Below are 18,287 nucleotides of genomic sequence, written 5' to 3'. Positions count from 1 at the left end.
AGGAGGAGGAGGAGGAGGAGGAGGAGGAGGAGGAGAAGAAGAAGGAGAAGAGGAGGGAGGGAAGACAAGGAAGAGATGAGCGAGCAGAGAAAGTCTATGTTAGGAATTTGTCTTTCTCTGCGTGTCTGAGACATGTTTGTACAAAGAAGCAAGGTGTGAATGCCAAAGACTCTACCTACTTGCAGCTACAGGCTGCCTCTCCAAATTGCCAAGACCTAACTAACGTTCCTTCCATCTCATGGATTCCCCTCAATGGTTGGAACAGGAATGAGGCTTTGGGAGATGTGTAAGGCAGCCTACACAAATGATTTATCCTGTGCGGAGGCTGTGCACAGTTGGACTTTCTGAGTCCTTGGGGAGCAGATCAAGTCGTAAATATGAATGGACCGACCTTTAGTCACAAGAAGGACCTGAAGTTATAAACCAAGGACGGAGCGAACAGATAAACAGCATTTCTGGGCAGGCCTCAGCAACCCTGAGGTTTACGGAGACCAGCCATAACCCCAGTCCCTCTTTTAAGAAGCCAAACTCTCCTTTGATTTCCAATCTGCCTTTTTTCCAGGCTTCCATGGGAACCTGTTTGCACACAGTGTGTGTATGTACACTTGGGTACCTGGGGGTATGCCTCTGCTGTGTGTTACAGCATATAGCACAGTTACCAATGAATCACAGTTGACAAGGAACTTGCCACAATACTCCTGTCCTAAACAGCTCTGCGAATGTAGGCAAGTTACTAGACCTTCTGAGCTTCAGGTTCCCCAACAACTAAACAAAAGTAATAGCAGTTCTTATAGAGAACTATTCAAAGGATTAATGCATGTGACACCCTAGGTACAGAGACTGGTTTGCAGTAAGCAACCAGTTTTTCTCTGCCTCCCTTAAGGGGATGTAGAACGCCATCAAGTTGAATACTGGGCCATGAACAAATCTGCCTCTACAGTACCCAGCACTGTACTTAATAAATCTGGTAAAAATGTGTGGATATTAAAAAGGAAGATAACAGCCTGCCTTTTAAAACTCCACTGTGAGGACGTCACTATATTAGTTGAGCACACTTAGGTGAGCCCAGGAGCTGTGAGCTGTAGTAGCTGGTGTCCTCTGATTTCTCTATATTTCGATGCCATCAAGGATTGAAATCCTTGGAGTGTAAGCAAATCCAGTGATCACTGTTCCAGCCCTACAAAGGGTTATCATGAAGCTTACACTGCAAACCTAAGCTCAAAAGCATCCCCAGGAAGAGGAAGTGTTCGCCAAGTTCCCACCCTAACCAGGAAGCTATTTGTCAGCTGCTGGGTGAGGGAAAAGGTCATTTCTCCAGTGCAGTGACGCTGGATATGGCAATCGTATGTACCCCAGAGCAGGCCTCGTGCTTGGGAGTAACTAGCCCATGCAATACAGGCCCCACGCGCTCTGTTTGGGTTGGGTTTACCTGTGGGTGCTTTCCTGTTGTCATTTTGGTGTTGGTTGGTTTGAGAGGGGTTTTGTTTGTTTGTTTTGTTTTTGTTTGTTTTTAAGAGAGAATGAGAATGTGAGGTTGAGTGGGTAGGAACTAAAGAAGGAAAGAATGCGATCAAAATACATTATATGAAAGAAAAGTTCATTTGAATTTGAAAAAGCATCCCCAGATGCTGGAGCGATAGCTCAGCCCTTGTTGCCCTGCCAGAGGACCCAGATTTGAGTGCCAACGCCCACGTGGTGGCTCACAACCATTCCTAGCTCTAGTTCCAGAGGACCCAATGTCCTTATACGCATAAAATAAATGGACTAAAGCTAATGAGTGTGTCCTGTCACGTTGTGGGTGTTTTGCCTCTGAGCTGTCAGCATTCTTCCAGTCTGCATCTAGTTTTCACTGAATCCAATGTATGTTCCTGAGCATGGAAAAACCTCAGGAATGCTTGGGTGCAGGCTCCAAGCCACATGTTCCCAGAAGAGTCTGAACAAACCTTGTTTTAGGGCAGACCTCCAAAAGAAATGTGAACTTGCTCTCCTGACAGCACTCTTTGTGAGCCCGCTTATTTGTTTGTTTTTCTTTTATTTTTCTTTTTTTTTAGAATCACAACAACAGTTACATGCAACATGGATCTGTCTAAATACCCCATGGACACACAGACCTGCAAGTTGCAGCTAGAAAGTTGTGAGTATACATCCTGGAGAAGGCCCCAGATGACTTTCCTGGGTGACTTCCATCTTTTTTTTTTTTTTTGTAAAATATTCTATATCAATGACCTGTCTTTGATCCATAATGGATTGAGCTGTTCAGCCAATAATTCCAGAGATAGTCAGATTCTGCTCAAAGGCAAACTGCAACATTGTATCTTTGAGGGAGAACTGTTGTGCATTAGTACCACATATCTCCAGCCGTGAGTAGAGAGATGAGGGAAGAAGGCGCTGTAACATAGCTGATAGTGTAGGTGGGTCATGGTCAGCAAACTGAATTCATCTGCCAAATCTGGCCCATAACCCATTGCTGGAAAAGCAGTTGCATTGCAGAGAGAGATGACCGGTCATTTGCAGGTGTCACACTGTTATAACAGAACTGAGCATTTGGGATAGAGACTACACTGCATGGTCTACAAAGCCTAAAATAATAACATTCTTCATCGCTGCAGAACTTTTAGGAGCCTCCAAGAGCTAATTCCCTGTCAAATTCCCAGAAGTGTATCATCTCCCAGACATACACAACCATAGAACTTGCTTCATGAGTATTTCTATTTTATAGAAAACTTCTCGATGAAAACGGATCTAAGCTAGATATTGAGATCCTATAGTATTTTAGTTAATGTCATCTCACAGGCTACTTATCCTCAGAGAGTCTATGACTCCCGGTGAATCATTCAATGGCTATAGCCTTTGTCCACATAACCACTTTTGTTCTACCAGAACCAAATCAACCCTAGATCCCTATAGAAACTGATGCAGAAGTCCTGGGCGTCATTAACCCCCTTTCCATTTGTTACTAAATATGCCTAGTTCCCTTCAGGCTGCCAGAGGCCTCAAAAGCTTTCTTTTCCTTGTCCTAATGGAAATTCACTGCAGCCTCCCGCCATTCCTTACTATGCAACTGCAGAGGAAGTAGGGAAGCTAGTTGAAAAAGGATGGTAGGAAGAACAGTTAATGTGATAATCCCACTCTGACTTTGTCCTGGTCACCGTGACCAAACCACATTTCCATTTACAACCATGAAAATAATAATACTAATAGAGCCCATTCCCTGATAGGTATCATTGCGTCCACGTGCCAGGCACTGCCACGGGCAGCTTCCAAACAACCTGCAAGTGTTGTTTTCTTACCTTATGATTACACAAATTAAGACTCTAAAGGAATCCGAGAAGCAGAAACACTGGGGCTGGAGCCCAGGTAGAGGGGACAGGACAATTCCAAGGACTCTTCTACTGGCCAGCAAAACCCACGGGGATTGTGTTACCCTGGCTTGTTTGTGAACTGGGGTATACATTTTCCCAGTGTATGCCATTAAGTGGTTTTTAAGGAATTGTGTGGGATCTCTAGGTTTTTCTAATATGCATTGATAATCACCGTATTTCCCAGACTGAGGGACCATGTGATGATTGTTTGGGAGTCCCAAATCCTCCCAAACAGTAAGCTGAACTACAGCGTGACTATCAGACAGCAGACCCAGTTTCCTCTCTTTGGTTCCTTAGGACCAAGGCCAGTGTTTTCTTTTCCTCTGTGTTTTAAGGAAAATATTTTAACTCTGTCTAATACTTCAGTTCCACATATTTTCCCACTAAAGTCACCGGCTAATGTGGATGGCTGATTGGGTCCCATCTGCCTATCTTCTGTTAGTCCATCCATTCAACAACTGCTCGCCTGTCTCTGTTAAACACGGTGGCGAATGCTTGCAATCCAAAGATAAAATATTTCACCTGTCTTCAAGAAGTCCATCTCCTTACAGAGAGCACAGGACTTAAAATAATTCTGAAAGACTGAGTGATAACCGGAAAGGTAATGTCACCATGGGAACCTGGTATGGGTCAGAGATGCCCAGAAGGAAGTGCCATCGGAAATCAGAGGAGGGGTCCATTCCAGCTAGCTGAGAAGACAAAAAGCAGGGCACAGAACCACAGGAACAAAGGAATAGCAAAGGTTAGTAAGGAGCACAAAGAGGGGTCAGGTGCGTGGCGGGGGTGGGAAGACTGCCTAGCATGGGAAAGGCCCTGGCTCAGTCCCCAGCACTAGGGCAGAAAAGCCAAATACTCAACTCAAATCACTGACAATGATGATGCAACTGCCTCCAGCATGTAAAAGAACTTACTTGATGTATGTAAAGCTTCATAGAGCGCCGAGAGTAAATGAGGCATCTAAATTATAACCTAGGAATTTCCTAAAATGGAAAATGTGGGTTCACACTAAGTGGGTTTAGGTCAAATCAATTCCTTGGGATTGATAAAACAGTCTCCCTTGTTCCTTAATAAGCTTCTCTGAATAGCCACCAGGTTTGGGCACCTATGTTAGGGAAGTAATGCCACTGATGTGACTCATTAAGGCATCAAAGTAGAAAACAACTTCAGGCAAGCCTTGGGGACCACTGGGTACTCTACACATAAGGGCACAAGTGGGCAACTCCAGGAGAGAAGAACCATTATGAGAAGAAGCCATTTTTCAGATGTACACATTTAATTAAAGGCTACAGCAGATTAACTATTCTATTGATTCAGTGCATGCAAACCCTTCTTGAAGCAATGCAGTCATTTGGTGGCAGAGACGACTTGAGGTTGTCAAGAAGAAAAGCCATTCCCATGCAGCACAGGAGAAATAAATGCCTTCCATGTAGGGCTCATGACTGGGCTCATCCCAAATCCCAGGAGCAAGATTCTCCAGGAAACTTCAGCACTCTGCATGTACAGACACCATCCCCAAGGAACAGAGGACACTTCCCAAAATGCTTGTTAGCAGGCATTTAGGTATAAAAAAACAAACAAACAAAAAACAAAAACAAAAAACCTCAGTAAGATACACACACAATCTTAATCGCCCACATTCACTCAGGGACGAAAGATGGTAGTAAATAGAAACTGTGAGTCTAGCCGGGCAGTGGTGGCGAATGCCTGTAATCTCAGCAATTGGGAGGCAGGCAGATTTCTGAATTCGAGGCCAGCCTGGTCTACAGAATGAATTCCAGGACAGCCAGGGCTACACAGAGAAACCCTGTCTCGAAAAAAGAAAGGAAGAAAGGGAGAAAGGGAGAAAGGAAGAAAGAAATAAGGGAGGGAGGGAGGGAGGGAGGGAGGGAGGGAGGGAGGAAAGAAACTGGGAGTCTCTCCTGAGGGTGAAATCAAGCACCCAGGCAGGAATTGCACTCTCCACCTCCTGAGAGCTGCCTTCAGCCCTCTGAGGTTCCAGCCTAATTTCTGTGGCTAGCTTCCATTCAGTTTTGGATGGTTCCAAAGGAAAAAGCACAGCTCCATGAAGTCCTCATGGAGCTCAGATGTCACAAGATAATGTCTACCAGATACTGACTCCATAACGATGCTTCTTAGCACAGTGTTGGTCCCAACACCAGCATCATATCTCAGTAACCTTTGAAGCAATGAAGGAAGATGTTTGTGTTTATGGCCTGTGTTTATGGCCACGGGTGGGCAATATCACCAGTTGTATGACGTTAGCTAACGACCCCCTCTGAGTCTCAGCTTCTTAATCATTGGAATGGAAAAAGTAACAGGACCAGGCTTGTTCAATCATCTTCCATTAATCAGGTTTATTGGTCTATAATTTATGCACCATAAAATTCACTTTTTTTTTTGATGGGGGGGTTCTTTGTGTATCTTTGGCTGTCCTAGAACTTGCTCTGTAGACCAGGATGGCTTCAATCTGCCTGCCTCTGCCTCTCTAGTTTTGAGATTCAAGGTGTGCACCACCACTGCCCAGATAAATTCACCCATTTTTAATTTATTTGGTGCCCAAAGTTTTCAGTAAAATTACCAGTGTTTATAGCCATTGCTAGGTTGCATTGATGGAGCATTCCTGTCACCTCCAGAGGTCCCTTGTGCCTAGTTACCTTCCATCACCTCCAGGTACCACTGACTTACACTCTCCTGCTACAAAGTTTTCTCTCCTGAACAGTTCATATAACTAAGACCAAAACGATACACTCCATTTTGTGTCTGGTGTTTTTCATAGAATGCAGTGACCTGTTATCAGTAATTCATTCCCTTTGATTGCTTAGTACTATTTCTTTCCAGCTTTTCAGTGAATGGGCTCTTGGGTTATTCTCACATCTGACCACTGTAGCTAATGCTGCCATGAACACATCTGTTGACCAAGCCAGCTCAGTCAGTCAATGGGTTCTCCAGGGCAGGAGCAAGGATTAAAATGAAAGAAGAAAACAAACAAACAAACAAACAAAAAACAATTAGACAACACTGTACTATGACCCCAGGCAGTTCTGAGGCTAAAGTGAGTTTATTTTTTTCCAGTCTGTTTTTATACCACTTTCAGTACATGCAAAATAATAAGATCATTTATGGGTCAAGGAGCAAGCAAGGCAATAAACAAAATCCTGTAAACACCAATCAGGATGGACAAGACAAAAGGACTGCCACACGTGCCTCTGCTGAGCCTGCTCTGAGCTTTGCATTAACTTAAATGTCAATATTCTTCATCTGAGCCTATTTCCTGAATCCTAACCCAAATCCCATTCCCACCTTGAGCTTAAGTCTTTGTCCTGGTCTGATATCAAATTCCTGCCAAGTGGCCCCAAAAGCTTCCACATTCTGTGCAAGTCTTTCTGGCACTTTATTCCCCTTATGTAAATAACCTAGGGATACTGTTCTGATTCAAATGATACCCTTATGATTTGGGATTTTAGGCACTTTGTTTCGCAAAAGTGGTTGCATATCTTACACTCCAACCCACAATGTTTGAGCTTGTCAATATCCTCAATGTTTTCCTCTTCTTGTCCCTATCACTGCTGTCTTAAGGAGAATGAAGTACTGTGTGGTTTTGCTTTGCCGTTCCTAGTGACTGGTGAGGTTAGGTCTCTTTTCTGTGCTTATTAACTATGCATACATCTTCCCAACCGGAAGTAGAGAGGACGGTGTTGCAAGGTTCCCAGAAACTGCTTGCTAAGTAATAGATACTGAAATTATTGTACCACCATCCATGAGCTTTGAGATTACACTTTCCTGAGCAAGGCACAGCACTGAGTTTTGTCTCTTGCTTGTCTGTATCCTGAGAGAGTTAAGAAACCCCTTAGAATCCGAGAGTTTTCCCTTATAGTGGGCAAATGATTCTTCAAGTCTAAGGTACAATATTTAGTGAATAAGCATATTTTTAGGAGACATTGCAAGCTCCGCTTCACACACATAAACTAATAGTAGGATCAATTACAATTTCAGACATGTAAAAACGAAAGTCCATCTTAAATCTGAAGAAACACAGAGATGTCTATCTTACAGGATTGTGAGATCATGAAAGATGTGTTGTGTGTTGTGTAAGGGCTCATAAAAGGTAACTTATCAGTACCATCAACGGATACCAGTAAAGCTAACATTTTTCAAAAGCAAATATTGACAAATATGAAGTGGCTGGTAACAGACTGTTTTAGTTTTGCATTTATACTAATGGGAAATATGAATAGACCACTTTTGAAGTCCCAGACAACATTATCAAAGCTTAGACTGCCCTGAAAGGCAGACTCTAACATGGGTCTCTGTGATCATATGTTTTGTAAGTGTCATTCGGTAGCGAAAGAAGCCATTTTTATCATCCACCAGGTTTGAACAATGCTTATAATAGAATTGCTTCTCAACCAAAGAAAAAATGGTCATAGCAAAGGATTTCATTTCTCAGTGCTTGAGAATCCTTGCCAACTTTTGCGTGGTATGCTCCTTTAGACTTAATTCCACCAGGAGAGAAGTCTTGCTGGTCTCCACTGTAGCATTTCCCAGATCAGCTCAGTCTGCAGCATCCTTGCACTGACCAGGGCTCCCTCTTGTTTGCCAGGGGGATACGATGGCAATGATGTGGAGTTCTCCTGGCTGAGAGGGAATGACTCAGTGCGTGGACTTGAAAACCTGCGCCTTGCTCAGTACACCATCCAACAGTATTTCACCCTGGTCACCGTATCCCAGCAGGAGACAGGTAACTCTTGTGAGCCATCACCCGGAATAAAAAAATTCTCTAGAGAGGGGGTTGGAAGGATGGCTCAGAGGTTAAGAGTACTGACTGCTCTTCCAGAGGTTCCAGGTTCAATTCCTAGCAGCCACATCACGGCTCACAGCTTTCTGTAACTCCAGTTCTAGGGGACCCAACGCTTGCAATATATGCAAGCAAAACACCTCTATTCCTGTGAAGGGCAAGAACTCTTTAGTACTGTGGAGTAGGGAAAGGGAGCTGGCACGGGACCTAGTCTTCTGTACACGCCACACTCGGGGTTGACATCAGGGTTGACATGGTCTGCTGGAGAGTAAACCTCAGGGCCAGCACTGACGTTTCACCGTTCATCTTCTGGGATTTTCTGACTGCTCAAACGCAGCCCTCACTCCCTCATGCATAAAAGTCACTCATGTTTCTAATGAGAACACTGGTCACTTTAATAATGTGCTCCTAGGTGAAGAAGACAGCAGCAATACCATGTGATCACCTCGTTATTGATATTACTGATTCGTCATGTACAAAGCTGGGTCTCTGGGAGTTGCTGGCTTTAAGTGGGTATTTTCTACATGGTATGATTTTATATACAAAAAGCAATGTTTTCTTCTCGGTTCTTCCTGCTCAAGTTAGGAATGACCTTAAAAAAATCAAATGTAGCCGGGCATGGTGGCACATGCCTTTAATCCCAGCACTCAGGAGGCAGAGGCAGGCAGATTTCTGAGTTCGAGGCCAGCCTGGTCTACAGAGTGAGTTCCAGGACAGTCAGGGCTATACAGAGAAACCCTGTCTCGAAAAAAACCAAAAGAAAAAAAAAATCATATGTGTGGCAAAACTGTGCCTAGAGAAAAGACAGGAAGGGGTGATGCCTATTGATATCTCCACATGTAGTGTGTGTACACTGGTCATTTCCTAAGTATGATCCTGCAATGATACCTCCGAAGTCAACAAAAATTAAAGTATAGGGGCTGGGTGGATTGCTCAGTCAGTAATGCACCTACCTTGTAAGCATGAAGACTGAGTTCAATCCCCGGAACCCACTGGAGCTAAAAAAAAAAAAAAAAGGCTGAGCACAGCGTTTGTAATTCCAGTACCAGAAAGGCAAAGACAACAGAACTCTGCAGCTTCCTGGCCAGCCCTCGAGCCTACTTGGCAAGCTCCAGGCCAGGACAATATCCTGTCTCAAACAAAAAGGTAGATGGTGCCTGAAGAACAACATCCAAGATTGCTCTCTGGTCTTCACAAGCATTTGCACACACACATACACATGCATACACACAAAACCTAAACTATATTTAATAGTCATCTTGAAAACAAGGGGCTGTCTTAAATAATCTTCATTAACCAGGAGTCTATTAACAGCTTACCTTGTGAATGCAAGACTGAGAAACGTAGGGTTTGCCCCCTGGGGTTCAGTCTAGTGAGGTGGATGTGAAGGAAATCAGTGATCAGTGTTCATGATGCTGAAGGAATTCTTTAATAAAGAAAAGCATAGTTGGGCGTGGTGGCGCATGCCTTTTAATCCCAGCACTTGGGAGGTAGAGGCAGGCGGATTTCTGAGTTCAAGGCCAACCTGGTCTACAGAGTGAGTTCCAGGACAGCCAAGGCTATACAGAGAAACCTTGTCTCGAAAAACCAAAAAAAGGGCTGGTGAGATGGCTCAGTGGGTAAGAGCACCCGACCGATCTTCCGTAGGTCCGGAGTTCAAATCCCAGCAACCACATGATGGCTCATAGCCATCTGTAACAAGATCTGATGCCCTCTTCTGGAGTGTCTGAAGACAGCTACAGTGTACTTACGTATAATAAATAAATAATTCAAAAAAATCCCTTAAAAAAAAAAAAACAAGAAAAACATAAGGAAAAGAACATGAGTGTGGGGTTTAGGTAACAGCAGCCCTGTAAATCCCATGCCAGGCAATGTTAAGGTCCTTTGTGGTAACCAGAATGGCAGTTCACAGTTGACTAGATTTTGGTACCAGAAGTTGTACGTTGCGTGATTGTGATTTCATTAAGCATCTCATAGGGCAGGTTCTTCTGCATGAACAGACACACTTTCTTATCTCTTGCTCGCACTCTTAGGAAACTATACGAGATTGGTTTTGCAGTTTGAGCTTCGGAGGAACGTCCTGTATTTCATTCTGGAGACCTATGTCCCTTCCACCTTCCTGGTGGTGCTATCCTGGCTCTCCTTTTGGATCTCCCTCGATTCAGTTCCTGCGAGAACCTGTATTGGTAAGCAGCTTCTGCAGGCGATTTCTAAGAACTAGGAGAATCAGGTGCTCTTTGAAATTCTATCAGTATTTTCATTGACAGCTGGGGGCCATTAGAAGAGGTAGGATTGGGGCTGGTGAGATGGCTCAGCGGGTAAGAGCACCCGACTGCTCTTCCGAAGGTCCAGAGTTCAAATCCCAGCAACCACATGGTGGCTCATAACCATCCGTAACAAGATCTGACACCCTCTTCTGGAGTGTCTGAATACAGCTACAGTGTACTTACACATAATAAATAAATAAATAAATCTTTAAAAAAAAAAAAAAGAAGAGGTAGGATCTTGGGAAATGCCTTTGCACAGAGAGAAGAATGGCCACAGAGATAGAAAGGTGGTGTCAGGAGGATTGTCTTCTTAAATGTGTTTTCTAGATGCGCTTGTGAGCAGTCTGTTGTGAGTACAGATTGGCCATCCATCTCTAAGAGAAGACAGGAGATGTCATATTTAGAAAGCTATGTCACTTCCGTTTCTGTTCAAGATGAATAAATCAACTCAATTCCAGATCACAGACTTTTTAAAATGAGATCTATACTTTTCCCGAGTCCTACCCTCATCTTGCTTCTGAGTGGAACCAACCAGCCAGATGATTGAGGTTGGGGCAGGGTAGTGGGGGAAGGTGTTCATGGAACACCCGCATGGAACATGCCTACTTGTTTTTCAGGAGTGACAACAGTGTTATCCATGACAACACTGATGATCGGCTCCCGCACATCCCTACCCAACACCAATTGCTTCATAAAGGCCATTGATGTGTACCTGGGCATCTGCTTCAGCTTCGTGTTTGGGGCCTTACTGGAGTATGCAGTTGCTCACTACAGCTCCTTACAGCAGATGGCAGTCAAAGATAGGGTAAGGATTTTGAGGGCGTGGCCTCTGACCCATCACTTGGACGGGTATGGACTGCTCTGAGGAGATGATCCGGGTTTGATTCCCTTTGTTCTGATGGATCTTATCCCCACTAAGGTGGGCACATTTGGAAGTCATGGTGCCCCTTGACCTAGGTTGTTCTTTTTACCCAGTAAAATAGGATATCAGACTTTAATTTTTTAGAGGAAACTATTATTCATATGCAACATGAAAGTATAAGAATAAGCATCTATAGAAGAAGAAAACAATATTAAAGTAGACATGCTTAGATGTTCACACTCTTTGGATTAATGTATAGTTGCTACTTAATTCTTGTGATGCCATTTTATATTCTTAAATTATACAAGTATCAGGTTATCAAAAAAAAATATGGGAGAAATTACTTTGTAACAAAATCCCAGAGACAAGGAGAGTAGAGTTGTCAGTGTAACTCAAAACCTCTTTGCTCCAGTGTGATGGATTGTTTTCCTCACACAGTAAGCAACAGGACACACCATTAACTGTTACTCTTTAGAGCTCTACCAGATCCTGGGGTTATTTGGAGTCTAAATTTAATAGAGATTAATGTACCGAAGCTCATACACACAAACAAACAAAAATAATAGGGATCTGATTGAGAAAAGTGTCACCTTAAGTAGTGTGCTAGGATCACAGCATCTAATAGTGAAGATGCAACCAGAAGAACCAGTGGCTTTGTTATAGTGTTTGGTTGTTGTGACCAATCCAAGCACCAAAGACAAAGAGCATTGTTACCACCAAGTGCAGAGTGCAATTTCATGTGTTTTCTTCCATGTAGACTTCCCTAATAACACACACCGATCCAGATTTACTAGATTGACAGGTGAAGGTTGGAGAATTCCCAAGATCTTCTCCAGAAGACACCAGTATGTCCCCTCATGTGTATGCATGTAATAACAGATGCACTATGGGTTATATGCTGTATTCTTCACATCTGAGTATCCCAAAACTAAGTAAAATGATACCAAAGTGGTAAAGCAACTCAGCCAAGATCTCAAATTGTCTGCTATCTGTACCTTGTTGACTAGTGGAAATTCCCCTGATTTGCAGGGGAATTTGTGTGTAACAAAGATTACATGACACATTGAGTTTACATTATCTCTAAGAATCTCTTCTCTCTGGAACAGACTAGAAATTTACCAAATACCTACTAGGTACATTACACAGTTTTATGCCACTTAATCTTCCCCTCAGTCTCACAAAGGAACAATTCATATCATTAGCATGTTTCAAACAAGGAAATCACACCTTCAAGGGACCTAGGTACGAAAATTTTAAATGATAACAGACTAAGATTTAGGCCCAGGTATAGTATCTTCACCACACACTGTTCTTCACCATACCATCTGTGTACTTCACTGTCTCCTGTCTTCTGATCTAACTATTGTCTATAAACCAGGGGCCAGCGAAGGACTCAGAAGTCAACATCACCAACATCATCAACAGCTCCATCTCCAGCTTTAAACGGAAGATTAGCTTTGCCAGCATTGAAATCTCTGGTGACAATGTCAACTATAGTGACTTGACAATGAAAGCCAGCGACAAGTTTAAGTTTGTCTTCCGAGAGAAGATCGGCAGAATCATTGATTATTTCACAATTCAAAACCCCAGCAATGTGGATCGATACTCCAAACTACTATTTCCTTTGATTTTTATGTTGGCCAATGTATTTTACTGGGCATACTACATGTATTTTTGAGATGCCATTGAACTCTTACATAGCATAATGAGGTTAAGGGTATTCTAGGACATGTGTGTGCACTTCAGCTTAGAAAGCTACAAATGGGCTGATGTAACAAGTATTCTAAGTTGTGTAGAAGCCCTAGTGTAACCAGATTCTATAATAGAGTCATTATAAGACAACCCTTTTCTTCTTCAATTTTTGGACAGAATACCCCCCACAGAACCCAAGACTGCAAACCTACTCAGGGCTATTTGCTCTCTGGATCCCTGGTCTGCATTCACTCCATAAAAATGTGGGAAGAAGATATATACATATATTAAGGGGTTTATTTTCTAAAGAATTCATAGTTCTACTGATTAAATCTCTGTGGTCCTTATAAGATGCTCTCTTGCCTATTTAAGGAGCAGTGTTTTCTAATTTTTGTTTTTCCTTGAAATATGAAATGTGGGTTTGTGTCAATTCACTGGTGGTTACCTTGCTTCATCAACCTAATACCAGATGGGTTCTTAGTGTTATTTAATACCACAGAAAAATTGTCCCCAAATTCTATTACATCCTATTATTGACAAATCAGATGTAAATGAATAAAATAAGTGGATCAATAAACTAAAAACAAAACAAAACAAAACAAAAACAAAAAACAAAAAAAAAACCCATAAACCCTTTGGAGTCCAGGGCTTTATGCCGCTTTTCTACGTATCTTATTATTTTGTCTTTATACACCTTAGTCCTAAACTATGTAAAAGCCCCTTTTCCACATCAGGAAAACAGGAGGAAGTTTTGAAACTTGTTCTAGGATTCCTAATACAGAATGCGTCCATGAAGACTTGCTGGGCCAAGTCTACTAGCTAGCCACCTTTACTCACACACTGGCTAGGTACCAATTAGACCAGAGAGTGCTCTGTCAGCCTGTCATCTCTGCTGACCTGTTGACAGATGCTGGGGAACATTTTGCTGGTGGCAAAGGCCCTACCTCCTTCCAGGAGGGGCTTTTATCCCTGTGCTCCAGTGACTAGGCAGGAGTGATGTCTACTAGATAAGAAGCTGCACTACCCGGACACAGGTAGCTTATCTTAAATAGTTACCTTTCCCCAACCTTTCTAGCTGGACTACTTTGAGTGACTTACCTTGCCAGGGCAGCAGAACACTGGCCCTGAACAGTCCTGACTGTTCTGAACGGTGGAAAGACATGTTGCACAACCCATGTGAGCTGTCTTTTCTGAGTTCAGCCAGGGTCACCCTGACCTAGTAGCTCTTGTGTGCCCCTCTCTCTCTTGCTCCACAGGAATGGCCTATACAAGGTTCCAATTCAGCCTCAATTATTTCAAAGACTGTTGCTGTCTTCAGCTCTTTCCCTTCCTTTTCTAATGAACCCTCAGCTTTCCCTGTCCTTTTTACAACAAGCCAGAACTGTAGATGTTCTTTCCTTTCATGTCGCTCACCCACGGGCTCTCCTTTTCATCAGCATGGTTCTGCCCATAATTATGTTTCTGTGAGCTTGAGTGCCTGGTGCTTAACAGATGTTTCTATTTTAGGATTCGTTTTGTTCATTGGAGCACACGCTTAAGCTAGGTGTAGTTGCACCATTAGAGTTCTTAGTAGAATCTCTTCATATTTTGTATCTGTCATATTCATTCCTAAGGGAAGGGATTAGGAGAGGGGAAGTATGGTTGAGTGATTAAGTCATATTTGTGCATTTTTTAAAAAATAAAAATGTTTAAAATATAACTTCACTTAGGCCTCATTTTAAGCTACAGAATAATAAAAGTTGTAAATATGTAAAACTATAAAATAAATACATCATATGAGCTACTGGGTAGTGATTGCAGAATAATGTGAACACGTTACAAATACAAAAGAAACATAGTATTGAAAGACCCACAAAGTGAGAACTCCCCCACATTCTGACTCAGGAGAGGCGACACCCCAAATCACTCACAAGAAACAACCTTGATGCAAACCGCAAGAGGACTTTTTATTCCAGGAGTACTCTGGGGCCCACAGTTGTACATCACGCAGGGGTAGAGGACCATGGACCCTGAGTAGCTGGGAAGGGGGGTATTTAAAGGGAAAAAAAAACCCACAACCCAAGAGGGTAGAGAGGATGGTATTGGAAAATGCCAAAAAATACCAGTGAAAAATCACAAGGGAGTACTAAAAATCACAAGGGGAAACTCCCTGCTTCTCAAGATTGTTCTCAAGATTTTAATCTAACTTTTGTAGTTGGCCAGTTCCTGGAACAGGGTCACTGAACTGGCTAACCTACATTCTTGGTGCTAGGGGGGTCTGAATTTTTCCTGGTCTTTCAGTATAGTGCTAATAGAGTGTCTCCATACCCCTCCCACCCCAGATAGCACACATTCACATTCACACGTGAGGAGAAGAAATACAATTTTTAGTATAAGAGTATTTTTTGAGAGAGAGGCAACCTTTAGATTTTAGAGCCACGCTGCTCTTTGGGTAGTAGGTGACAGCATTGGAATTCTTAGTAAAAACTGCTAATTCCTTATATCTGTCCCAAATATTCTCCTTATGTAGAGTATTATCTATACAAGTTTTATTTTAAATACTAGTTTTAGAGCAGTGGTTCTCAACTTTCCTAATGCTACAACCTTTTAATACAGTTTATCATATTGTGGTGAGCCCAACCATATAATTATTTTCATTGCTACTTCACAACTGTAATTTTGCTACTGTTATGTAAATACTTTTGGATATAATTTTGTTGGGGGGGTCGCAGCCTACAGGTTGAGAACCACTGTTTTAGGTAACTATATTAAGGACTTTATCAAATATCCAGATGAATGTTACCAGGTGCAGTAAGAAATATTCTAAGCCAGAGAAATATGGTTTTTAACTATCTTGTTATTGAGAATATCAAACGTCTCCATGGAGGGAGTTGTGTAACAATAGGAAGGCAGTCAATAACAAGCAAATGTCAGAAGGTTCATTTCCAATGCAGGCCGGGAAAATGAAGAAACAGAGAAACGACCACGGGAGGAACACAGTGCAGTGCGGGCCCTAGCCATGCAGGGAGGAGCACGGGAGGAACACAGTGCAGTGCGGGCCCTAGCCATGCAGGGAAGACCACGGGAGGAGCACGGTGTGGTGCGGGGCCTCAGTATCATATGTGGACAGTGACCTAACCTTAGATGCAGTTTAATGTCTAGGGTTGAGATATGACCTTTCTTCAATAGCGGGTGTTACTGTTTCAGGTACAGGACTGTCCTCAGCTGCTGGTACATAGTGACTTTTCATTAGTTCATGATACATATTGTTGCAAAGATCCTTAATTCTTTTTTTTTTTTTTTTTTTTTCGAGACAGGGTTTCTCCGTGTAGCCCTGGCTATCCTGGAACTCAGTCTGTAGACCAGGCTGGCCTGGAACTCAGAAATTCACCTGCCTCTGCCTCCCAAGTGCTGGGATTAAGGATCCTTAATTCTTAAAACAGACATTTTAAAAATTGACTTTTAGCACATGCTTTTGATTCCAGCACTCTGGAGACAGAGGTAGGTGGATCTCTGTGAGTTTGAAGTCAACCTTGTCTACAGAGCGTGTTCAGGACAGCCAGCGCTATTACACAGAGAAACCCTGTCTCGAAAAATAAAATAAAATAAAAATTGACTTTTAATGAATGTATAGGTAACATGATTTGACATGTGGTTGATATGATTTCTGTACCATTCCAAGGACTTAAATTTTTCTAAATGAATTAAGTTTTATCTATTTTTAATTTTAAAAATATAAATATAAGAGTATGGAGTGCCGGCTACTCTGTTCAGAATGTTTGCTGTTCTAGCAGAAGACTCAAATTCTGCCACCCACATGGAGGCTGACAATCGGCTGTAAAGCCAGTTCCAGAGCATTTGGTGCCTTTTCCTAGCATCCACAAACACGTTATAAATGTGATGCACACCTACATGCAGCCAAAACACCCATATACATCAAATAAAAATAATTCAAAAGCTGAGAGTAAAGCCCGTGCCTTTAATCTCAGACTCAAGAGGCAGGGGCAGACAAATCTCTGAGTTTGAGGCCAGGCTGGCCTACAGAACAAGTTCTAGGACAGTCAGGACTACACAGAGAAACCCTGTCTCAGTAATAATAATAATAAAAAAAATTAATAATAATAATAATAATAATAATAATAATAATAATAACTTTAAATAATATGTATATCATTACCCAGGAATGGTGGTGTGTGCATGCTGGATCTCAGTAAATTAGAGGCCTACTTGGTCTACAAATCAAATCCCAGGTCAACCTTGGCTACATGAGACCCGTCTCAAAAAAAAAAAACAAAAACCAAAACATTAAATTCTTTTTGTACGATCTGAAGAGAAACCAGAGTAAATTCTTTTTGTAAATTTATTTGTATACTTATTTATGTTTTTTGTTTGTTTTGTTTTGTTTTTTGAGACAGGGTTTCTCTGTACAGCCCTGGCTGTCCTGGAACTCAATTTTGTAGACCAGGCTGGTCTCGAACTCAGAAATCCTCCTGCCTCTGCCTCCCAAGTGCTGGGATTAAAGGCGTGCACCACCACCACCCGGTGCATTTGTTTTAAAAAAAAAAAAAAAAACAAAAAGAAAAACAAAAACAAAAAGCATTGAGTCCAATTCTAATTCACATTTTTAAAAATAATATATACAAGTGGGGAAAAAGAAAAAATATCAGAGGTAATTCTAAGATCATGAAAAAACAAATCCGGGGACTTTGCACCTTGAGATGCCAGGCTAAACAGTTGTGCCTGTTACTCTCAGGTTTTCTAGAGTGGCTTTGAAAGGGACAGGCTGCTCTACGGTTTACCTGAGTCAGGGAACTGAATGCAAGCAAATAGGCCTAAGTGAACACAAAAGAATGCCTAATTGTTTAGAAGGAAGAAAACTTGCTAGTTGAATAAGGAAATGCCCAGATTCGCCATCTGGGAAAATCCTTTGGGAATAAACAATAAGTAATAATAAACAGTTGTCTCCTGCCTTTGATGTTGCCATCCGCCTGCTATAAGCAGATGGCTCTCCTCCACCAGGTAATCATGGGAGGTTTGTAGATGCAGAGAGGTGCTTCTCGGTGATGAAAATTAAAGTCTCATAGAACACACTGCTAACATAGAAACAAATGCTTATGGATATTCCTAGCAGCCCAGGAGATTGAGCGTCACAATTGCGATTTATTTGAGCAGACTTTGAGTGGAGTGGAGTGGCTCACAGCTTTCAGTGACCATCCATCTAGTCTGTTTATAGTGGTGCCTTTCCAGGATCTAGGGGGGAAACAAGACTATTCTATTTGGAAATTTGAAGATAAATTTTAAAAATATATCTGCATAGCTGAATGCTCATC

At 42.2% G+C, this 18,287-nt stretch overlaps 1 protein-coding gene across 1 annotated transcript in view; it reads left to right on the top strand.

Annotated features, from left to right (window-relative positions):
• The window catches only part of Gabrp (gamma-aminobutyric acid type A receptor pi subunit), a 21,723-nt gene extending 8,172 nt beyond the window's left edge, over positions 1–13,551 (top strand). The window contains exons 5-9 of the mRNA XM_029546238.1: positions 2,052–2,134; positions 7,963–8,100; positions 10,191–10,343; positions 11,042–11,229; positions 12,665–13,551. Coding sequence (XP_029402098.1) covers positions 2,052–2,134; positions 7,963–8,100; positions 10,191–10,343; positions 11,042–11,229; positions 12,665–12,964 — 862 coding nt within the window. The 3' untranslated portion in view covers positions 12,965–13,551. The remainder of the gene's footprint in view (positions 1–2,051; positions 2,135–7,962; positions 8,101–10,190; positions 10,344–11,041; positions 11,230–12,664) is intronic.
• Positions 13,552–18,287: the final 4,736 nt, after the last annotated feature.

This window comes from Mus pahari, chromosome 14 (assembly GCF_900095145.1).
Source record: "Mus pahari chromosome 14, PAHARI_EIJ_v1.1, whole genome shotgun sequence".
Taxonomy (NCBI): Eukaryota; Metazoa; Chordata; class Mammalia; order Rodentia; family Muridae; genus Mus; species Mus pahari.
This window is presented reverse-complemented; position numbering and strand designations above follow the sequence as displayed.